This window comes from Phyllostomus hastatus, unplaced genomic scaffold, assembly GCF_019186645.2.
Source record: "Phyllostomus hastatus isolate PE091 unplaced genomic scaffold, TTU_PhHast_1.1 phas_contig_26, whole genome shotgun sequence".
NCBI lineage: Eukaryota > Metazoa > Chordata > Mammalia > Chiroptera > Phyllostomidae > Phyllostomus > Phyllostomus hastatus.
Genome location: NW_025333814.1, coordinates 62,848 through 81,900, shown reverse-complemented (window position 1 = coordinate 81,900; position 19,053 = coordinate 62,848). Strand labels below are relative to the sequence as shown.

Here is a 19,053-nt window from a genome sequence, read left to right as displayed (position 1 = left end):
CTCAACAGACCAGGGTTTATTTATCGGGTTCCCGGGGTTCCTTCGGTGTATGGACTCTAACACCCCCTTGTGCAGGGAGATCGCAGCCCCTTCCCCACTGCAGAGACCACTGCCATGTGCTGTCAGTGTCCCCATTTCTTCCCCAGGGCGCGTAGGACTGAAGAGAGAGGCTGAACTAACCGAGCAGAGGCTGAGATGCAGGTCCAGGGCAGCTGACGTGGTCACTACCAGGTCCTTGCCCACCCTGCGGGGAACAACGTGTGGAGTCAGTGACCATGTGACCAGGGACCCCAGGACGCACAGGGACGGGGATGGGGACGTACTGAGCTCCTCCTGCAGCGACTCTGGACATAAACTGAAAATAAAGTCCTATCAAGGGGAGGCACAGGAGGTTCCAGGGGGGATGGCTGTGGGCAGGACAGGGAGGTGGCGACCACCTGCAGCTGGGCCTCACCTTGGGTGCTTTGCTGCAGACGCAGCTCTGCCCGCGCTGCGTCTTTCTGAGCTTCTGCTCTCCCCACCTCCTGGAACAGGGCCCAGATCCTCTTCCGCCGTCGCCACAGCAAGTGCCACACACTGAACAGGAGCCCCGCAAGGAGCAGCAGCAGGGTCACGATGAAGGCCACCTTCCAAGGCTGTGTGTCCCTGAAGAAGGCACCTGCGAAGGGGTAGCGTCAGCCCCTGAAGGGATCTGTCTGTCCCCACAGCACCCAGACTCTCACTGCCACACAGTCAGGACGGTTTTCCTGAAACGTCTCCCCCCCATGGGATGAGAGGGAGCATGAGGATGCACAGACAGTGTCACTGACGTCCCCTCTGCACCCAGCTCCCCACTGACTACCAGCCCCCCTCAGTCAGCGGAGTCAGGTGACGAAGAACAGACTCTGGGGCTGGGGGACCTGGGTTCCAGTCCCGGGTCTCCTGCCCGACCAGCGCTGTGACCTTGAACTAATGACGTAACCGTCTGTTGCTGCGTCCTGATCAGTGAGAGCATTCAGTTAGTGCTTATGCAGTGCCTGACGCAGGGTGAGTGCCACGCAGGTTTCATTCAGTTATCAAAAATAAGTATTTTATTTCATCTTGTTTACAGTGAAATCAGGCCCCTACGCAGCTGCTGTGTATGCCGTAGGTGTCGCCCTGTATCTCGGCGACCTGCCCGCTCCAGCACAGCCCGCAGGCCCGAGTCTCTTCCCCAGGGCACCCCCAAGGCACACAGGGTCCCCTCTGGTGGGCACCCCCAGGCTCTGCCCTTTGTCCCGGGGATCACTGGTTTAAAAATACCGGGTCACAGGGGTCACGTCCCACCGCTGCAGGCTGGCCCGTGGGGTGGTCCCCAGAAGTGGGTTTTGCATCAGTCAGTGCGCAGTTCGGGTGCAGACGGCCCTGCGCCCCCACAGCACGGGGCCGACCCCCAGCAACACCGTCTAACACCGGGAGCACAGACGGCTACGGGGCTGTCTCCCCACAGCCCGCCACCAGAGGGCGCCCACCCCCTCGCTTGTCCTGCTGCTGCCAAATTCACAGGGCGAAATAGTTCCCTGTTCGGTCAGATTTGGCATCTTCCTGGGAGTTTTACCTTCCCAGAAACTGATGATTCCCGTTTTGCTCTTTTATCCACCATGTTCCTTTATGTTGTAAGGAGATTACCAATTTCACTGAGATTTGGGGTGTACCTATTTCCCCACCTGGTGTGTTTGCTGAAGTTTGCCATCTGCCCCCACGTCCCACTGCCTGGCTCCGTGTGTGGCAGGAAGTGCTCAGAAGGTGTCTGTGCATAAACCGCTTCCGGCAAGAGGCCCCACGTCAGCAGCCTTCCCCCAGGGGCACCTCAGAGGCCTGGGCAGGGGGCAGGGCACTCACCTGCTATGGAAAGCCTGGCTGACCTCTCCTGGCCCAGCAGGGGGTTTCTGATGACACAGGAGACCCCCTCCCCAGAGCCGCCTTCCAGGATCACAGAGGCTGAGGCTGCATAAAGGCCCTGGGGGTCTGCAGCTGCAGATGCTGTCTGCGAGGGCAAGCTCTGTCCCCTGGCGTCTCTCCACTGGATCTGGGGCTGCGGGTACCAGCCGGCAGACGTGCACTCCAGACGGATCCCTCCAGCCTCGTAGCCCTCCATGTCAATGTGGGGATCAGAGCCCAGCGCTGGGGAGGAGAAGTGAGCTGAATCGTGGGGAGCCCTCTGTACTAGAGGGGTCTCCACAGCAGGCAGGGGCACCCACACTGAAGAGCCCAGCAGGGACTCACCAGGAGCTGCTCCCAGCGTGTGCTGTGCAGCAGAGACTGATGCCCGATGGGGCCACTGCCTGACCCTGGCTGGACCCTCGTGCTGGATCCAGGGGGCTCTGGGCCAGAGCAGAGGCTGCTTCCCCCAAGGCCCCTTAGAGACTGCCGCAGCCTCCCTTCCCCCCTGCCCCAGACAGGGTGGTCCCCTGTAGAGCTCCTCACCCCTCCCTGGGCAAGCATGGAGGTGATGCACCTTAGCCTTAGTGGGTCACACCCCACTGCCCCTGTCCGTGCTGCCTGTCCTGTTGGGGTCTTGCCCACCCGTGAGGAGGAGACACGTGGTGTTCTGCGGCCGCCCGAGCAGTGACTCGAATGCACGGCCCCTCGGGAGGCTCTTGCTGCCCTCACTGCCAGGCTGCTGGGCTCTCCTCCACGGTCTCCCCCCGGAAGTGTCCACAGTGAGGCTGTGCAGAGGGGAACCTTTCCCACGGAAGACAGCGGACCCGGGGCCAGGAAGAGGGGAGTTACTACCACCTGCCCCCACGCCCCTGAACACAAAGAGGGGGAGGCAGCCCTCTGAGGACCTGAACACACAGAGTCCTGCAGGGAGGGCTCTGTCGGGGGAGCCGAGGACTCCAGGAGGTGACAGCAGGCTGAGGAGGAGCCGTGCGGGGACAAGGCCAGGGGGCCGCATGGTCCCCGCTCCAGCAGCCCCCACGCACTGGAAGCCACAGGGCAGGGCTGTGTCCGGGGAATGAGAACTGCAGCCCTGATGCAAGGACACGAGCACTTTCATGGGGCAGCACCTCAGAGAAGGCGCTTTGTCACTGGGGTGGGTCAGGGCCACGTCAAGGCCACTCAAGGGTGGGTGACAGCACAGAGAAAACAGGAACCGTGTGCAGGGACCCACCTCCCTGTGCCGGCTGTGAGTGACCTGTGACACCCTGCACCATCCTGACTGCGTCCCACCCAGAGCCCAGCGCTGCTTCCACATCCCCCCGAACCGCACCGAGTCCTCCCTGACGCCCCCTCTCTGAGACACCCCGGTGTCCCCGTCCCCAGGGGAGCGTCCTTCCTCACTACACCGAGGACGGACACAACCTGTGCAACTGCAGCTGTGTTCCCGGGGGTTTGGGAGGGGGACGTGGGTCCCACAGGAGTTGTCCCTGCAGGTCAGAGCCCTGGACTCACAGCAGCGGGCCCCTGGGGCCCCACGGCCTTGGTCTGGATCACACTGAACCCAAACACCCACGTTCCACCCACTGCGGGGAGGTGTCCTCCTCCTTCCCATCCCCCACCTCCACTCCCCTCTGAGACTGGTGGGTCGCATGGGGGACTCTGTCCTGGGTGCAGGCGGAAGTCACCCTGGGGGACACCTGGGTGTGTCACAGGCCTCACGGGAGCAGAGATGGAGGTGGGGGGTGGATGCTGGTGAGCAGCCCACGTGCTCTGGGGTAGGTCTGCAGCCTCTGCCCCCGCCCAGGGAAAGGAGCCTGGAACAAGCCTGAGGCTCACCTGCCACCTGCAGCTCCACCTGGGCTTTTGCATAGAAGTCTCCGTCTTGGAAATAACACAGGTAGGTTCCGTTGTCTGAGACCCTGACATTGTGAATCCGGAGAGCGGCCTTCCCCGCAGTGACATCCTCTCTTATAATTGAAGTTCTCCCTCCAAACTCTTCTGCCGGCGTGTCCTCCTGCCCGTGTACGTACGTGTGCACTACCTGCCTGTGGCCGGGTCGCTCCCACATGAGCTGCAGGGTCTCAGCGCTCATCTTCGGGAACAGGTGACAGGGCAGGTCTGAGTCTTCACCCACCATGGCCAGGATGGGCTTGGGGGCTCCGACCACAGCAAACTCAGCTGGTCATCAGAAGGGGGGGCTCCGTCAGAGTGAGAAGGCCCAGAGGGCCAGGGGGTGACCCAGGCAGGGAGGGTGAGGTGACAGACAGCTAGACGGGAACTCAGTCCTCACACAGGTGCGGTGTGGACAGGCCTTGCAGGGGTGGGCGGAGTCCAGGGTTCTGGCTGGGCCCAAAGGGAAAGGATTCACATACACAGACGCACAGCCGGTCCTACCTGAGCAGGGGCTGAGCAGCTGGACCACGGCGAGGCACACAGGGAGGGCAGGCAGTCGGGGCACCAGGCACCTCCCCATCCTGACCTGCTGTGCACAGAGAGAGGGCAGCAGGGGCTGGGCAGAAGGGACCACCTGGAAGGAGGAGGAGGGTTCCACGTGGAGAGGCTGCCTGCCCAGGGCCGACCCGGGCATCAGCGCCATCACTGGGGACCCGAGAGCCTCCTCCGCAAATGTCCCCTGGGGGTCTCTTCACCTTGGATCCCACTGTGGAAATCAGCCATGAAACATGGACCGGTAATGCAGGTACCTTATCCCTCACCAGTAGGGAGCACCGGGCTCTGCTGTGGGAACCTGCTCAGTAGCCTCCCACTGGCCCACACTTCCCTCCCCAGGCAGGTGCCCGCCCCCCAGACCACCCTCTTGAGGAAGGCAGGCCCCTCTGCTCTGAGTCCCTTTTCCCGCCACTGCCCCCTGCAGGCCGCGCTCCGCACAGCAGCCAGCGTTTCCTGCCCCCTCACCTCCCTCCTGCTGAGCCAGTCCCAGGGGGTCCCCTTTCACCCAGAGCAGAAGCCCACGAACGTTGCACCCTGTGCTTTAAAGTACCTGACTGTTTTAAGGGATGGCTATGTTGGGGGGCAGTGATTCAGGGAAAATAAAGACTACTGTCCTCAAAATAAAAATAAATAAATAAAAAAAAAGTAAAAGTAATAAAAATATCTCAATGATTTAAACTAAAAATTTCCATAGTGGGGAACACATTTCCACATATTTCGAAGGATATTTACTGTTTTTCATTCCTATCACAGACCATGTAAAATATAAAGCATAAAGGAATGAAATTTAAATAGATTAGAATGGTAATTACATTCTGTTTCATGTGAATGTGAACACCTATGGATGCATTTGGCCACATGTACACAAGGGGCGACCCAAAAAGAGAATTTACGTATAAAATTTGAGTTTGTATTCTCACACCTCCAGCCTGCGGTCACCCTCACATGCTCCGCCCTGGATGGGGGACACCCGTGGGGACGGCCCTCCACCGCCCTGAACACTCTCTGGACTCGGCGGTTCTGACACCTCATAGTGCTTCTGCCGTTTTGTTTCACGTCTTACACGTCGGGATGTTTCCCTTTGTGGACTTTTTCATGCGGGAAAGAAAAACAGTCACTCTGGGTGAGATCGGGGAGTAGGGAGGGTGGGCACATGGGTTTTTGGTCAAAAAATGCTGAACACTCAGCACAGGGTAGGCAGGTGGGCTGGTAAATCACCCCTCGTGAAATGGCCCAGTGCCCTGTAAGAGTTGTGAAAAAAAAATCAGTAAAGCCCAACGCAGCCTCTCACAACAACGCCAGCCCGTCACTGATGCAGATGGGCTCCTGGAAATTTCTCTCCTAGTGGGTAAGCCTGGACTACAAGGGGCCTGCCCTCCAGAAGGGAATTGCTCGTTTATTTTTTTTCTCCATTTCTGGTTGGGTCACTCCTTGTATAGCAAATACCCTGAAATGTTTTATCCATAGCACCAAAGATTACACTGGCAGGAATTGCTTTTAAAGTGAAACTGGCATTAATACAAAAATTCACAGTTAATTCTGTTCATTATAGTAAAATCTACAAGAGCACAGTGTATAAGTTGCATCCAATTTTGTCATAATTATTTATAAGAACATGTTATTAAAAACATAATTCCTCTCTGGCTGGTGTGGCTCAGTGGATTGAGTGGGGTCTGGGACCAAAGTGTTGTCGGTTCGATTCTTGGTCAGATCAATTCTTGGTCGGTTCGATTCTTGATACATGCCTGGGTTGAGGGCCAGGTCCTCACTTGGGGGAGTGTAAGAGGCAACCACATACTGATGTCTCTTTCCCTCTCTTTCTTCCTCCCTTCCCCTCTCTCTAAAAATAAATAAAATCTTATAAAAAACCGTAATTCCTAGACACACCGTGACACAACACGCAACGGTGAGAAGCCGAAAGCTCCCTCTCTCCGATCAGGAGGAAGACAGACGCCCACACTCACCACCTCCCTGCCCCAGAGCACTGGGGGTCCGAACAACAGCGGTCACGGGAGACAGAGACAAACAGCAAGCAAATCCGAGGGAGGAGGAGCCTTTGCACTGCCCGCAGATGGCAGGACGCGGTACGTAGGACCGTTTGAGGACCCACAAAATCCTGTGAGAACGTGGAAATGAAGGCAGTGAGGTCACAGGACACAACATGGACACGGGTGCACTTCTGTCCAGCAGTGACGGGTAACCAGAGGGAGGTGTCGTCAGCCCCTCCTGAGATTGCGTCCGAAAGCAGAAACCACCCGGGAACAAGGTCAACCAGAGAGCGGACAGCCTGCGCCCCGAAGGCTGGAGGAACCGAGAAAGGAGACGAAGAGGGGACACATGACAGGGGACACACACTTAGCTCAGGGTCGGCAAGAGCAACACTGTCACCCCGTCCTCGCTGCCCAAAGCCAAGCCCAGACTCAGGCTGTCCTTGTTGAAACGCCAATGACCTTCTCCTCAGAAGGACAACAAGCAATTGTGAAATATATTTATTTCAAATCCCTTGTGGTTTATTCGTCAGTGAGGCAGGCACGTCAGGGGGGAGGCTGCGGCCTTTCTACCTGGCCTGACCCCTGCTCGGATTTAAGTCCCTCCCCCACCCAGTGCAGGCGACTGTGGGCGAAGGGTCACTGCCCCAGTGGCAGGAGTGCGGGGTGGGAAGTTGGCAGAACCCCAGCCTTTGCAGATTGCGGGGCACATAGAGGTACGGGTGAACTCTGTGGGTTCCTCTCTCGACAGCGGCTCTGAATCCCAGGGACCTCAGGGGGACCCTTTCACCACAGATTTCGTGTCATTTTGGCAGACACGTGTCCTGCTCGCCCCTTCATCCTGTTCACGTGTGACACCTGACCTTGGGGTGATTCCTGGGAGGAAGGTGGTTGCAGGGTTCCAGGGTAGGAACCAAGGGGCCCCCATGCCTCACTGAGCCCACTCACCCTCCCAGCACTCGGCACCCGGCAGGCACACAGTCTCCCGGTTGCGGTGGGTGGTAAAGCAGCCAGTTTGCAAGGGCTGCACTCGGTGACACGGTCCAGGTCTTAGTCTCTGCTGACATGGGAGCCTGTGAAGGGGAGCGCACAGAGGGGATGGTGGGGCCCAGGGCACAGACACAACCTGGTCCCTGAGGCCTCTGCCTGAGGAGGTGCCACAGCACATGGCCGCCTGTCCCCAGCACAGCAGCAACGCTCAGGTCCTGTCTGCTTGGAACCCTCTAGACTGATTCTCAGCTCCATGTGTCCCAGGGGCTGCGGACCTGACTCACCCTTGGCTCTTCCCGACCTGCTGCAGCTCCGGGAAGGGCGGTGCTGAGTGTGCACGCCGGAGCCTGCGCCCACCCCTCCCCCCAGGTCCACGCTGCAGATTCCGGGTCAGGAGTCAGGGGAGGCCAGGTCGTTCATAAATGGGAGTGCGCCCCGTCCCGCCGGAGTTGATTTTTAGTAAATAAAAGACTGGCTTCTTAAATGTCCACCCATCCTGGAAGGGGTGGATTTGGTTTTGGGCCCCACCCTGGCCCCAGCCCGGCTCAGAGCTCGCACGTCGCCCCCCTTGTGGTCCACCGGCGACACCCGCCCCGCTGTCCGGGTCTGCCCTGCCCCAGCGCCCCGCTGCCACCCGCACCGCGCCCGCCCGGACGAGGAGCAGCGGCAACGTCCGGGGAGGGGAGCGCAGAGACCTGAGCGAGCGCCGCTCCGGGGCAGCCGTAGACGCGGGGGTCGGGGTCGTAGTTTCACTTGCGCGGCAGTCCGCCGGGTCCGCCGGGTCCGCCGGGCCCGAGAAACGGCGGCGGGAACGGCGGTCGGTGGCGGAGTGGCTACCCGCCAGGGCGGCTTCAGGGCGACTGCGCCCCCAGTGGACGACGCCACCGCCGCATTTCTTCTGCGGGGGCTGCTCTCTCGAGCGCGCCGGCTCCCTGTGGGTCCCCTGGAGCCACGCGGGGGGAAGGACGTGCTGAAACAGCCTCACGGTTCAGACGGCCGAGGGGCCGATCGTCCCCGAGCCCCGGGGCCTGGGGCTGAGCAGAGAAGCACCGGGAGGGCTGCCGGGCTGTTCCCCTTCGGGCGGCTCGGGGTGGGGGAGGGGCCGCAGCGGGGAGAACCGGGATGACCCCGCAGAGGCCCCGCCCCGTCCTCCCGCAGCGCCCGGACCCCGCCCCCAGCCCGGGCTGTCACTCACTCTCCTCCGGGGCCCCGCGGCCTCTCTGTGAACTGCCGCCGCCCTGTCTGCACACTACACCTCGGCCTCCGTGAAGACTGCCCCTCAGCCTCCCTGAAAACCACACCTCAGCTTCTGGGAAAACTGCCCCTCAGCCTCTCCAAAACAGTCGCACAGCCTCTCTGTAAACTGCCCCCTAACTGCCTGCAAACGGCACCTGTGCATCTTTGAAAACGTCCGCTCAGCCCCCCTTAAAACTATACCTCAGCCTCTGTGAGAACTGCCCGTGAGCTTCTCTAAAACGGCCCCTCAGCCTCTCTGAAAACCGCCCCTCAGGTTCCCGTAAAACTCCCCATCATCTCCCTCAAAACGACATCGCAGCCTCTGTGAAGACTGCCCCTCAGCCCGTATGAAAAGTTCTCATCAGCCTCCCTGCAACCTGCCCCGAAGCGCCCTGAGGCCTGGCGGTCCGCGGCCGGGAGCGGGGGAAACCTGCAGGGACACTCCGTGCGGGACGGTCGTGGCGGCGGTGGGTCACCCTGTGTCCAACTTGCTCACAGCCCGCCCCAGCCCTGGGGAGCACTCGCACTGCGCTGGCAGCTGCGGCCGCCCCTCCGGCCGGGCCCCATGCGGCGGACGTCCGCTCTCCCGGGGCCGCCGCCGCCGCCGCCGCTGCTGCTGCTGCTCGGGGCGCAGGTGGGTCGGCGGGGCGGTGGAGGGCGACCCCCGACAGCGGCGGGGACCCCAGGAGGGCTCGGACCCCGGGGGTCTGGAGCGGGGAGGGGGGAGCCGTGCCGTTGGCGCCGGGCCCCGGGGTCCCAGCGGCGGAGGCCGCCACCCTGCCGCAGCTCGCCGAGCGCAGCGGCGTCCCCTCCGCGGTCCCCGCGCCACCCGGGCCGGGGCTCCCTCCGCGCGGAGGCTCCCCCGGGGCCGCCCGGCTGGGCAGAGCGGGGAGCGGGGCGCACGGCCAGGCCGCTGGTCCTGAGCGTGGACGCGATGCTCCCGGTGGCCCCGCCAGCCACGCGGGGACGGACCCTGGTAACGAAGCCTTTGCAGGTTGCGGGCGGTGGGGGGGGGGTGTTACAGCTTCAGGGGGAATAACTGATCCCCGGCGAACCGCACGGTTTACCGGGAACCGCTGGCCCTGGCTGGGTGGCCCCGGGGTCAGAGCGCCCCCTGCATCTCACCCTGTTTACTGCACCTCGGCCGGGGTCCAGGCGGGATCGCACCGGGGGAGGGGCAGCGGTGGGTGGGGCAGCGGAGGGAGGTCGCCCCCCTCCCCCTCCCCACTCGCCCTCCCCCTGGCAAACCGCGGTGTGCGGAGAAGCTCAGGGTGTGAATAGGGGAAAGAAACTAACAGGGGATTTGAGAGGAGACGGTGAGTGAGACGTGCAGGCGGAAGCGGGAGGGGAGGTCAGGAGGCTTCTGTACATGCAGGAGCCCTCGGCCCCCAGATGTGTCCTTGCTGGGGTTGGTGTCACTGTCACTACCTCCTCTCGCTCCTGAAACCTGGGCATTGTCACCCGTCCCAGCCCAGGGGACGGGAGGGGGAGGGGGCCCCTTTCCTGACCCCACGTGTGGGGCCAGTGAGCTCACGGCCTCCGACGTCCGGGCGGGGGCCCAGGGGTGGATCCTCCGAGGGCCGGGGCGTGTGCGGGGAGGGGCCCCAGCTCTGCAGGGAGAGGGTCTGGGAAGGAGACCTGACCTGAGCAGGGCGGGAAGGGGGCGTGCAGCTCTTGCCTCTTGCAGGGGACTCAGGGATTCACTGAGCTGAGCCGTGGCCGGAGCTGAGGGAACCCCCCTCCGCTGCATGGGATACAGGATGGGTGGGCAGTCCGGGAACCTCTCCCATTGTTCCAGCTGACCGGGACCGCCCGCACCGACCAGACTTTCCAGCGGAGCCCGGCGAGCCCCAGCCCCACCGACAGCAGCGGGCCCCACAAGTGCTGGTCCCCAGGCCACTGCTGCCTGCTCTGCCCCGCGGGGGAGTCTGGGACGGGTCTGCCTGGTGGGACCACAGAGTCCACGTGTGTCAGGGCATGGGGAGGGGCCCTCTCCTGACAGTGAGGGGGGGAGGCGGGTTAGCAGCACCCATGAGGTGGGACGTGGCCCCAGGGGACACCTTGTAGAAGGAAGCCCCGTCTGCCCTCAGCGAGGGTGGCAGGAACCTGCTGGCCCGGTGAGGTGCTCCTGGGTCCTGAAGGGCACACCTGTCCCCTGTGGGTGGGAACCGGGCGGAGCTCCTCCCAGAGGCTGAGCCTGGGCCCTGGCTGGGAGGCAGAGCTCTGGGACCTGCTCCTGGTGACAAGAGGCGTGACCTCCGGGTCCTCAGCTTCTGCTGGTTGGGGGCCGGGGTCCGGGTGCAGCCCACAGCACAGCTGCCAGAGGGGCGGGTGCAGGGCAGGGACAGGAGGCCGAGGTGGGATCCGGGCAGGTTTGTGCTTCCTCATGTCCAAGAAGGTGTGACGTCCAGAGGTCACTTTGATCCGAAACTGCAGACAGAAGTGTTTCCCTGTTCCCACTGGCGGGGCTGCCCCCAGGACGGGGTGGGCAGGCCGCACAGCAGGGACGCCCCTCGAGCCTGGAGGGGTCTGACCACAGCGCCCACCTCCTGCACAGGGGAGCATGTCCGTGAACCCTGCAGCCGCCCCCACACCCGGGGACAGTGCGACCAGTGCGACCTAGGGACATTCACGGCGTTGCCCAACGGCCTGGAGTCCTGCCTGCTGTGTGGCACCTGCTCCCAGGGTGAGTCTCCCCCGGGCACCTTGCCTGACCTTGACCTGCCAGCCCCTGACCCTGCCGTGGCCGGACCTTCACGTCGGGCCTCGGGACTTGGCCACAGGGATGGTCACGGTGCAGCCGAGAAATGTGAGGGGAAAGCGGGGCCTTCGGGTGAAGGAGGGACGTCCCGGTCCCGCAGTGCAGAGGTCACAGCCCCAGAAACTCGGCTGGAGACGTCCGTCAGCTCCCACGTCGGTCCCCACGTAGTGTGACAGCAGGAAAGTGACAGGACCCAGAGAGCCACTCCGGTTCCACATTCTCAGCCCCATGTCTATTTTGTCATCGTGTTCACACGGGAAGGTGCTCAGTCCGATGTGGGAAACTGGGAAATCCCACGCACACGCATACGGAGAGGCAGCAGGGTCAGCGTCACCCCTCAGGGAGTCAGGGATGATGTACTGCGTGTCACCAGCCCCCTTCCACCCTGGTGGGCATGCGACAGGGTAGAACAGAGGCTGCCGACCCTTTAACAGTTGGTGCTGTTTGATCACCTGTGTGTGTGTGTGTGCAAGTGTGAAAGAGTGTGTGCGCGCACAAGTGCATTTGTGTGCACATGTGTGCATAAGTGTGTTTTTTTGTGTGCGAGGGGGTGAGAACAATTTCCCAGTCACCTGCAGATGTCTCCGTGTTTCACCCCAGCTCACCACCTCCCACACTTCCTGCACGCACCAGGGGTGCATCACCCACCCAGGGGAACCAGCAGTGATCCCCAATACCAGTCCACACTCGGACGGACCGTCACCCCGTTTTCCTTTGAAAATGTCCCCTGTGGTTCCCCTGCAGAGAGCGCAGTGGAGACTGTCCCCACCCGCCCCGTTGCCCCGACGCCTCGGGTACAACGGAGGCTGGATTCTTCCCTCACTCAGACGATGGTGACGTCCCCTCCGGGGTCCACTGCATGTGACCCCTGAAACCTCAGTGTTCCTGTGAGCCCAGATTCCGTACACATGCTTTACAAGTGGCCAACCCCACAGGAAAAACACACTTATTTTTTTTCAACCACAAAGGTGAACACGCGGTATTGGTGAAGACACAGTCAGGCAAGCTAGGTTTTTTTAAAAGAAACTCCCTGTGGGCGGCATTTTGAGACTGTGGTTCAAACTGTGTCCGTGTGACCCTGTTCCTGCACCAGCGCCCCCATCCGGGCATTGGCCCTGGGGACACAGGTGTGGGACCAGGTGGCAGAGGCGTCCCCCGCAGAGTTACATGAGCCCTCAGACCGGCCCAGGGCCCCGCCGTGATGGACTGAGCTCCGTCCCGGGCCATAGGGTCTCCAGCCCAAACCCCACGCAGGCGCCCCTGTGCACGAGCACAAGGTGGGTCCCCCAGGACTGACGCAGGCTTTCCTGAACTGCAGACCAAGACGAGGTGGCCGAGTGCACTGCCACCAGCAACACGAGGTGCCAGTGCCGACCAGGCCGTTTCTACAAAGCCCCTGGCGACGAGGAATTCTGCACGAGGTGTAGCACGTAGGTGACTGGGCGTGGGTGCCGTGGGCAGGGTCACGGGGCTGTGAGGCTCCCCCTCAGCCTCGTGTTTCTCATAGTCTTGGCGCTTGTGTCCCTCCCTGGTCCCCAGCTGAGGCCCCAGCTCAAGTCTGCGCCCAGCAGCCCAGGCAGGGCCTCCCCTCCCCCCCTCCTGGGCTCCTCCCACTGCCCCCCCTACCCCTGTCTGGGTCCCTCCTTTGCTTTGCTGGAGGGTGCTGATGTCACCTCCTGGGAACAGGTGCCTTCAGGTCATTGGGTCTTTCAGAAACATTTATTCTGTCCTCTCGACTGCTGGCCGTCTGTGTGCAGAGTCCTGGGTCATCGGACCAGAGTCCTGGGTCAGCCAGTCACCCAGATGGCTGACCACGTGCCCGAGACCTCACCCCAGGGGAACGACGGTGTCTGGGGGTCCAGGACTTGCATGTCCGGCCTCTCCTGGGTTGCATTGGGTCCAAAGAAATCAAAGGGACAGGCTGGACGGAATTTTGGTTCCTAAACGCTGTCGAACCGGGAGGGGTCTCTACCGTTTTTCCCTTTGTAATCTGGAGTTTGGGGTCCGAGAATAAGCCCCGAGCTCCCCAGAAAGAAGGTCAGGACCTGGGGGTGGAGGAAACAGAGCCAGTGACTGAGAGGCCTGGACACGTGCCGTCCTGCCATGCGGTGCAGTGCGGGGGGGTGGGGCCGGGAGCACCCACACGGGGTCCTCAGCGAGTCAGTCGCTCCCCCGAGCCTGAGCGAACCTGTCCAGGAGGCCAGAACGCGCTGCACTGACCGTGCGCCCTCAGCTGGCAACAGGGAGGAGGGAGCAGCTGCGTCCCCAGCCTTTGTTAAAGCAGGACGGACCCTCCCCTCCAGCTCCCAGGCCCACACACACGGCCATGGACGTCCATGGGGGGAAATAGGTCACCTGTCCTCCTCGTGGGACCAGGGCTGGTTTTGGGGTGAGGCTGGGCTTCCTGTGACCCCAGGCCCCTCGTGGGGTCTGTGATCACAGCACATGGTGCTCCCCAAAGTGGGCTGGGGGAGCGCCCCACGGAGACCCCTTCTGTTGGTGACATTGTGGACCCGGGTGCCTGGGGCTGGAGAGACGTGGAAGCAGGAACAGTGAAGCTGTGTCACCCTCACCCCCAGGTGTCCCGAGGGGACAGTGGTCCTGCAGCAGTGCAACTCCACGGCGGACACGGTGTGCAGCCCACCTGGTCCAGGTGAGAGGGGGTCCTGTTGTTAAGGGGTCTGTCTGAGGAGAGCAGATCCCGCGACCCGGGGGAGCCGTCTTACGGGGTCAGTGCAGTTCCCGCTCCTCCCATCAGCCCTGGCACCAGCAGTGCCCCCCTCCCCCTCGGCCCCCAGCAACCCCGAGTTACTTTCTGGGACGGACCCCCTGTTCAGGACGGGTCACAGACACAGAATCCAGTGACATGTGGCCTGTGTGCCCGGCTCTCTCATTCAGGCTGGTGTCCCCAGTCCCTGAGTCTCAGTGGGACCTGCCAGGGCATCACCTCTCTGTGTGGCCGAGGGACACACAGACGTAGGTGCAGACAGACAGGTGTGGTGGTGTCACTCTCCTGCTCAGGGACTCGGGGACACTTTTAAACAAACAGACCCTGAGCCCTGACTGCTCTATGACAAGGACAGCTTTTCAGTCAGTAGTGTTGGGGACCCTGGACGTCCCCCGGCCCGGGAGGAGTTGGGCCCTCACGTCACAGCAGACGCAGAAACTAACTCACAACGACCCAAAGACCCACCTGCACGGTCTGAAGACGACAGAACCCCTGGAGGGCAGAGGGGACGTCTCGCAACATTGGGTGGTGTTTGGGGCCCACGAGACATGGGGCCGCCTGGGGGGTGTCTCTGTGAGACTAGTCTCACGTAGCCCCCGTCCCCGGTGTGTCCACAGTCCTACGATGGCAGGGGTACTCCTTCCTGTGGCGACGGGTTCCAGTGGGTGCGTGTGCGTGTGTCTGTGGGCACAGGTGGACATGGGGTGCAAGTGCCCCGAAAGAGGGCTTTCACGTCCTTCACCAGCGCAACTGAGGTTGGTCTGTGGGGACTCTGTCCCGCGGCTGCTGGAAACCAGGTCGGCTTTGACCTGAGGGACACACTTTCTGTTTCTCCCGCTGTCAGAGGGCAGACACCGGCTCTGGTTGGTCGGGAGCTTTATGATCTTGTCCGCGGTTCTTCTGGGCATCACCATGGTCACTGCCTGCACGAAGAAGCCAAAAGTCGGGAGATTCCAGCCCGAGTGCAGCAGGCCCTCCAGCAGCGCACGCTCCGAGTTGGAGCCCCCGGAGGAGAGTGAGTGACAGCCCGGGCTGGGGGCGGTCCGGGCGCTGCGGGAGGACAGGGCCGGGCCCCTGCCAGGTCCTCCGGGTTCTCCCCGCTGGGGCTCAGCCCCCCACAGGGTGACCAGAAGGGAGAACAGCCTGGAAGCCATCTCGGTGCCATCCCTGCTGCACCCCGGCCTCTGGGGCTGAGGGACGGGCCTGGTAGATTTGGGGCCCTAAGGCGTCATTAATCACTGTCAGCTCCGTCTCCAAGGTCCCCCTGGCCTGGCACAGGGGTGTCTGGCAGGGCCATGGGGAAGATTCGGGGGGCTGCTGTGCTAGAGGGTGCTGGGATTTCTGGGTGCAGAGAGACATAGTATTGTTGGAAGGTTCCAGAAGTTGTGGAACTGGAAAACCGGGGAGGAGGATGGAGGACACCCGGCCCCCTCCTGCAGATTCCCTGGTGGGGTCCTTGGCCTGGGGAGGGGTCTGTCACCTCCCAAGCCATCCTGTCACAGAGAGGACCCTCCTGGCAGCCTCCCGAGACCACACTCCTCTGTCTGTGCCCACAGGACCCCGGGACCGAGGAGAAAGCCTGGTGAGTGCCTCCTGGGGCGGGGGCAGCTGTGGTCCTCCCCGAGAACTGCTCAGGCCCTGACCCGGCCTCCTGTCCAGGGCCGGCCAGCCCCACCTGGGGAGGAGGCCGCACCCCCTCCAGGGGCCCCTCTCTGCCCGACTGTCGACCAAACAGGAGCCCAGGGCTCAGAGCTGGGGGAGTCTCAGACCTGGTGGGGTTCTGTTCACAGTGGGGAAACTGAGGCCCCCCACAGTCCTCTCGGGGGCCTGGACCTAGGCCAGGGAGCCAGCAGAGAGGGCAGAGCTGAGACCAGAGCTGGCCCCCTGAGCCTGGGGTCCTGGGCCCCTGTCCTTAGGGGCGGCCCCTGCGCTGAGCCCCCTGAGGACCCCTGCTTGTGTTTTCAGGCCCCTGAGAGCTCAGTGTGCTGCGGCTCATCGCATGGGACCCGGGAGGCAGACCCTCCGGGCCCCACAGGGGACCGAAGCCTGTCTGTGTGCAGCCCCGGCCCTGGCTGGTGTGGCGCAGTGGACTGAGCGCTGGCCTGGGAGTCGCCGGTTCGGTTCTCAGTCAGGACACAGGCCAGGTCCCCAGTTGGAGCTGCATGAGAGACAACCACGTATCTCTCAAACACTGCAGTTTCTCTCCCTGTCCCTCTTCCTCCCTTCCCCTCTCTCCCCCTCCTTTCCCCTTGCTCTAAAAAAGGAAATAAATAAAATCATTAAAAATAATTACAGACTACTGGTACTCGGAGTGGAGCCTGAGGCCCGGTGCTCCCCAGCACCGTGGAGAGCTGGTCACCTGTGGGTGGCCCGCAGGTGCAGGGGTGAAGACGCTGTGCCCGTCGCTGCTCCCGGGACCTGCGCCTGCCTGTGGGACTGGTTCAGAAGATCCCAGGACCTGGAGCCCGTAGGGGCGTCGTCTGGGACTGAGGCAGCTGGGCCCCGGGCCAACCTGCGGCAGGAGCCCTGGGTGTAGCTCGGCTGCCCTGTGCCCGCCTGGGAACGCTTCCCCTGGGCCCAGCGGGGCCCCGCTCTCCCCCGCACTTGCTGGATCAACGCCGCGGCAATACCTAGGCACGCGGCGTCTGCCCTCCGCTCCATGGCCAGTGCCACAGGTGTGTGTGTGCGCGCCTGTGCGTATGTGTGCGTGTGCGCGTGTGTGAGCATCCACACGCATAGGTGCACACGGAGCCTGAACTCAGCTGTGACCGTGTCGTCTGGGCTGATGCCCCAATTTCTGGTTTTTGTGCCCATGTCCTGGGTCCCCCACAGTGTGGGGACAGGTGTGTGCTCTGGCCTCTGGAATAAAGGAACACACCCACCGGCTGTCGTCTTCTTGGGGGAGTTCTGAAAAGGAGGGGCGTGTTCCTGGGCACAGACTCCGTACCAGCAGGGGCTGTCTGAGGCTGGAGGGCCCAGGGCAGGGGTCAGAGTTCATGAGGATGGAGGGGACTCTGGGGAGGGTGGGCTGCAGTTATCGGGGAGCAGCAAGAAGCAGGCCCAGGAGGCAGAGGTCTGATCATCTGTCTCATGAGACTGCTGAGGGCACAGAGTGGCACTGCCCGCTGGGACACTCTGGGGCGCCACAGGCCTAGGTGTCCCCGAGGTCCACAGTGCCTGGTCCCTTCCTCCCACGGACTGCCTCTCCCCATCCTGCTACCCGGCCCGTCTCCTGCTCTCGTTCCTCTGGGACCACCGTCCCCAGGGCCAGAGTGGGCGGCCTGCCTCTGCTGGGGCAGCCCGGGGTGCCAGTGAGGGAGGGTGGGGCAGCGGGCACAGACCCCACAGCCCGCTGCAGACGGAGGCCGTGGCCCCCGCCCACAGCTCAGGAAAGACGGGGGAGAAGCAGGAGGGAGGGGGGCACAGGAGGGACCCTGGGGCCCGGACGTCCACGTGTTTCCCCCTGACCCCCAAGGCCCAGGGCAGGACGGGGTGGGACAGGGTGCTCACTGGTGGGCACTTGGGCTGCTCCCAGCACTGGGCCCCTGTAAACTGTGCTGCTGTGAACGTGGGGGGCAGGGCGCTTTGGATTAGGGTTTCAGGGTTCCTAAGGTGTGATCCCCGCAGGGGTGGCTGGGTCAGAGGCAGATTCCCCGTCAGCTCCCTGAGGACCCCCACACTGTTCCCATGGGGGTGGGGCCGTCTGCGCCCCCTCCAGCAGGGCACAGGGAGGGCTCCCTCCGCCCCCCACCGCGCCCGCCCCTGCTGTCGGTGGGCCTGCTGGTGCGGCCTGCTGGCCGGCAGGAGTCGGCCCCTCGCTGCTCCGGAACAACTCTGACCTGTGGGCACACCTGCCCGAGTGTGCGGAGGTCCCGCTGGGAACGACCGGGTTCCTTCCCGTGTTGGAGGGGACTGGAGGAGGGGAGCCGGGGACTTCTTGATGCAGCATTTAAAGTCTCACACAGTCCCCTGGTGCCAAGTTCTCTGAGTGCAGAGCCTTCTTGAGTCGGCCCCCTCAGAGAGTGAGCCCCTCGTGTTCTGGGGGCGGGGGAGCGGGGGAGGAGAGTGAGCCCGGATTAAATTCCTTGTCGCAGGAACAGCACAGACCTGGGCTCTCTGGACCGCACGGACCCCTGTTGCAGAGTCAGATCGTGTCCCTCCTTCCCGGGCATCTCGGGGCTTTGTCGCAGGCAGCGCCTCCTTGCAGCGCCCCCGGGGCCAGCGGACATGCAGGCTCATTGGAACTACACGGCAGCGAGCACACTGTCGCTCACTCTCCATCTTCTGTGGTCCCGCACCCTCTCCCCTTACCTCCGTGTCCACGGGGGGTTGTTTAAAGGCCCTTTCTTGTCATTTTAGTGCCGGTAACAAGCAGGCACCGGATTCCTCCACTTAACAAGGCGCCTGGCAAACTCGTCCACGTATTCTGATGTCTGGGCCACGGCGCTTCTCAGTAGCCCCACGGAATTTCATAATTAGACGAGCAGTGATTCATCTAGTCACTGAGACTTTTCGTATATTCAGATTCATCTCCTTTCTCACGATCACGATGGTCCATGTGAAGATGTCCTCGTGCCTCTGACTGTGCTCCGAGGACACGCCGTGACCCTTAAACACGTTGGCCAGCGTGGAGGGCGGGTGTCAGTCCGCGCTTCGGACCCGCAGGGACCTGGGCCACCCGTCCTCCCCGCGGAAGGCTGGGAGGAGAGCCCGAGGAGAACGGCTCCCTCCGGCTGTCGTGAACTCGCTCCCGGTCTGTCCCCACACAAACAGGAGTGAGAGACTCTTTCTGGGGTGGGGGGGCGTTCCCAGACGTCCCGGGCAGTAACCCCGCTGCTGGTGTTCAGGGATGTTGAGGCCCCAAAGCGGGTCTGCCGGGCAGTCTATGTGCTGGGGCCTGGCCCACGACGGAACTGCATGTGTTTCACGTATACATGTGATGGGTTTGCACATGTGTGTTCTCCCGCGGTACTACCGCCACAGGGGGTCATGAACATACC

At 62.7% G+C, this 19,053-nt stretch overlaps 1 protein-coding gene and 1 long non-coding RNA gene across 3 annotated transcripts in view; both read right to left on the bottom strand.

Annotated features, from left to right (window-relative positions):
• Positions 1 to 35: 35 nt before the first annotated feature.
• Positions 36 to 19,053, bottom strand: part of LOC123818204 — a 41,935-nt gene continuing 22,917 nt past the window's right edge. For both annotated transcript variants that reach the window (XM_045838176.1, XM_045838177.1), the window contains 4 exons: positions 3,739 to 4,080; positions 1,861 to 2,142; positions 455 to 658; positions 36 to 244 (listed from right to left, as the gene is read on the bottom strand). In XM_045838176.1, the coding sequence (XP_045694132.1) occupies positions 225 to 244; positions 455 to 658; positions 1,861 to 2,142; positions 3,739 to 4,080 (848 nt within the window). In that variant the 3' untranslated portion in view covers positions 36 to 224. The remainder of the gene's footprint in view (positions 245 to 454; positions 659 to 1,860; positions 2,143 to 3,738; positions 4,081 to 19,053) is intronic.
• On the bottom strand, positions 4,369 to 8,451 carry LOC123818207. The gene is made up of 4 exons (XR_006785594.1): positions 8,024 to 8,451; positions 7,287 to 7,411; positions 6,315 to 6,466; positions 4,369 to 4,429 (listed from the first exon to the last, which is right to left on the bottom strand). It is a non-coding gene; the product is annotated as an uncharacterized LOC123818207 (long non-coding RNA).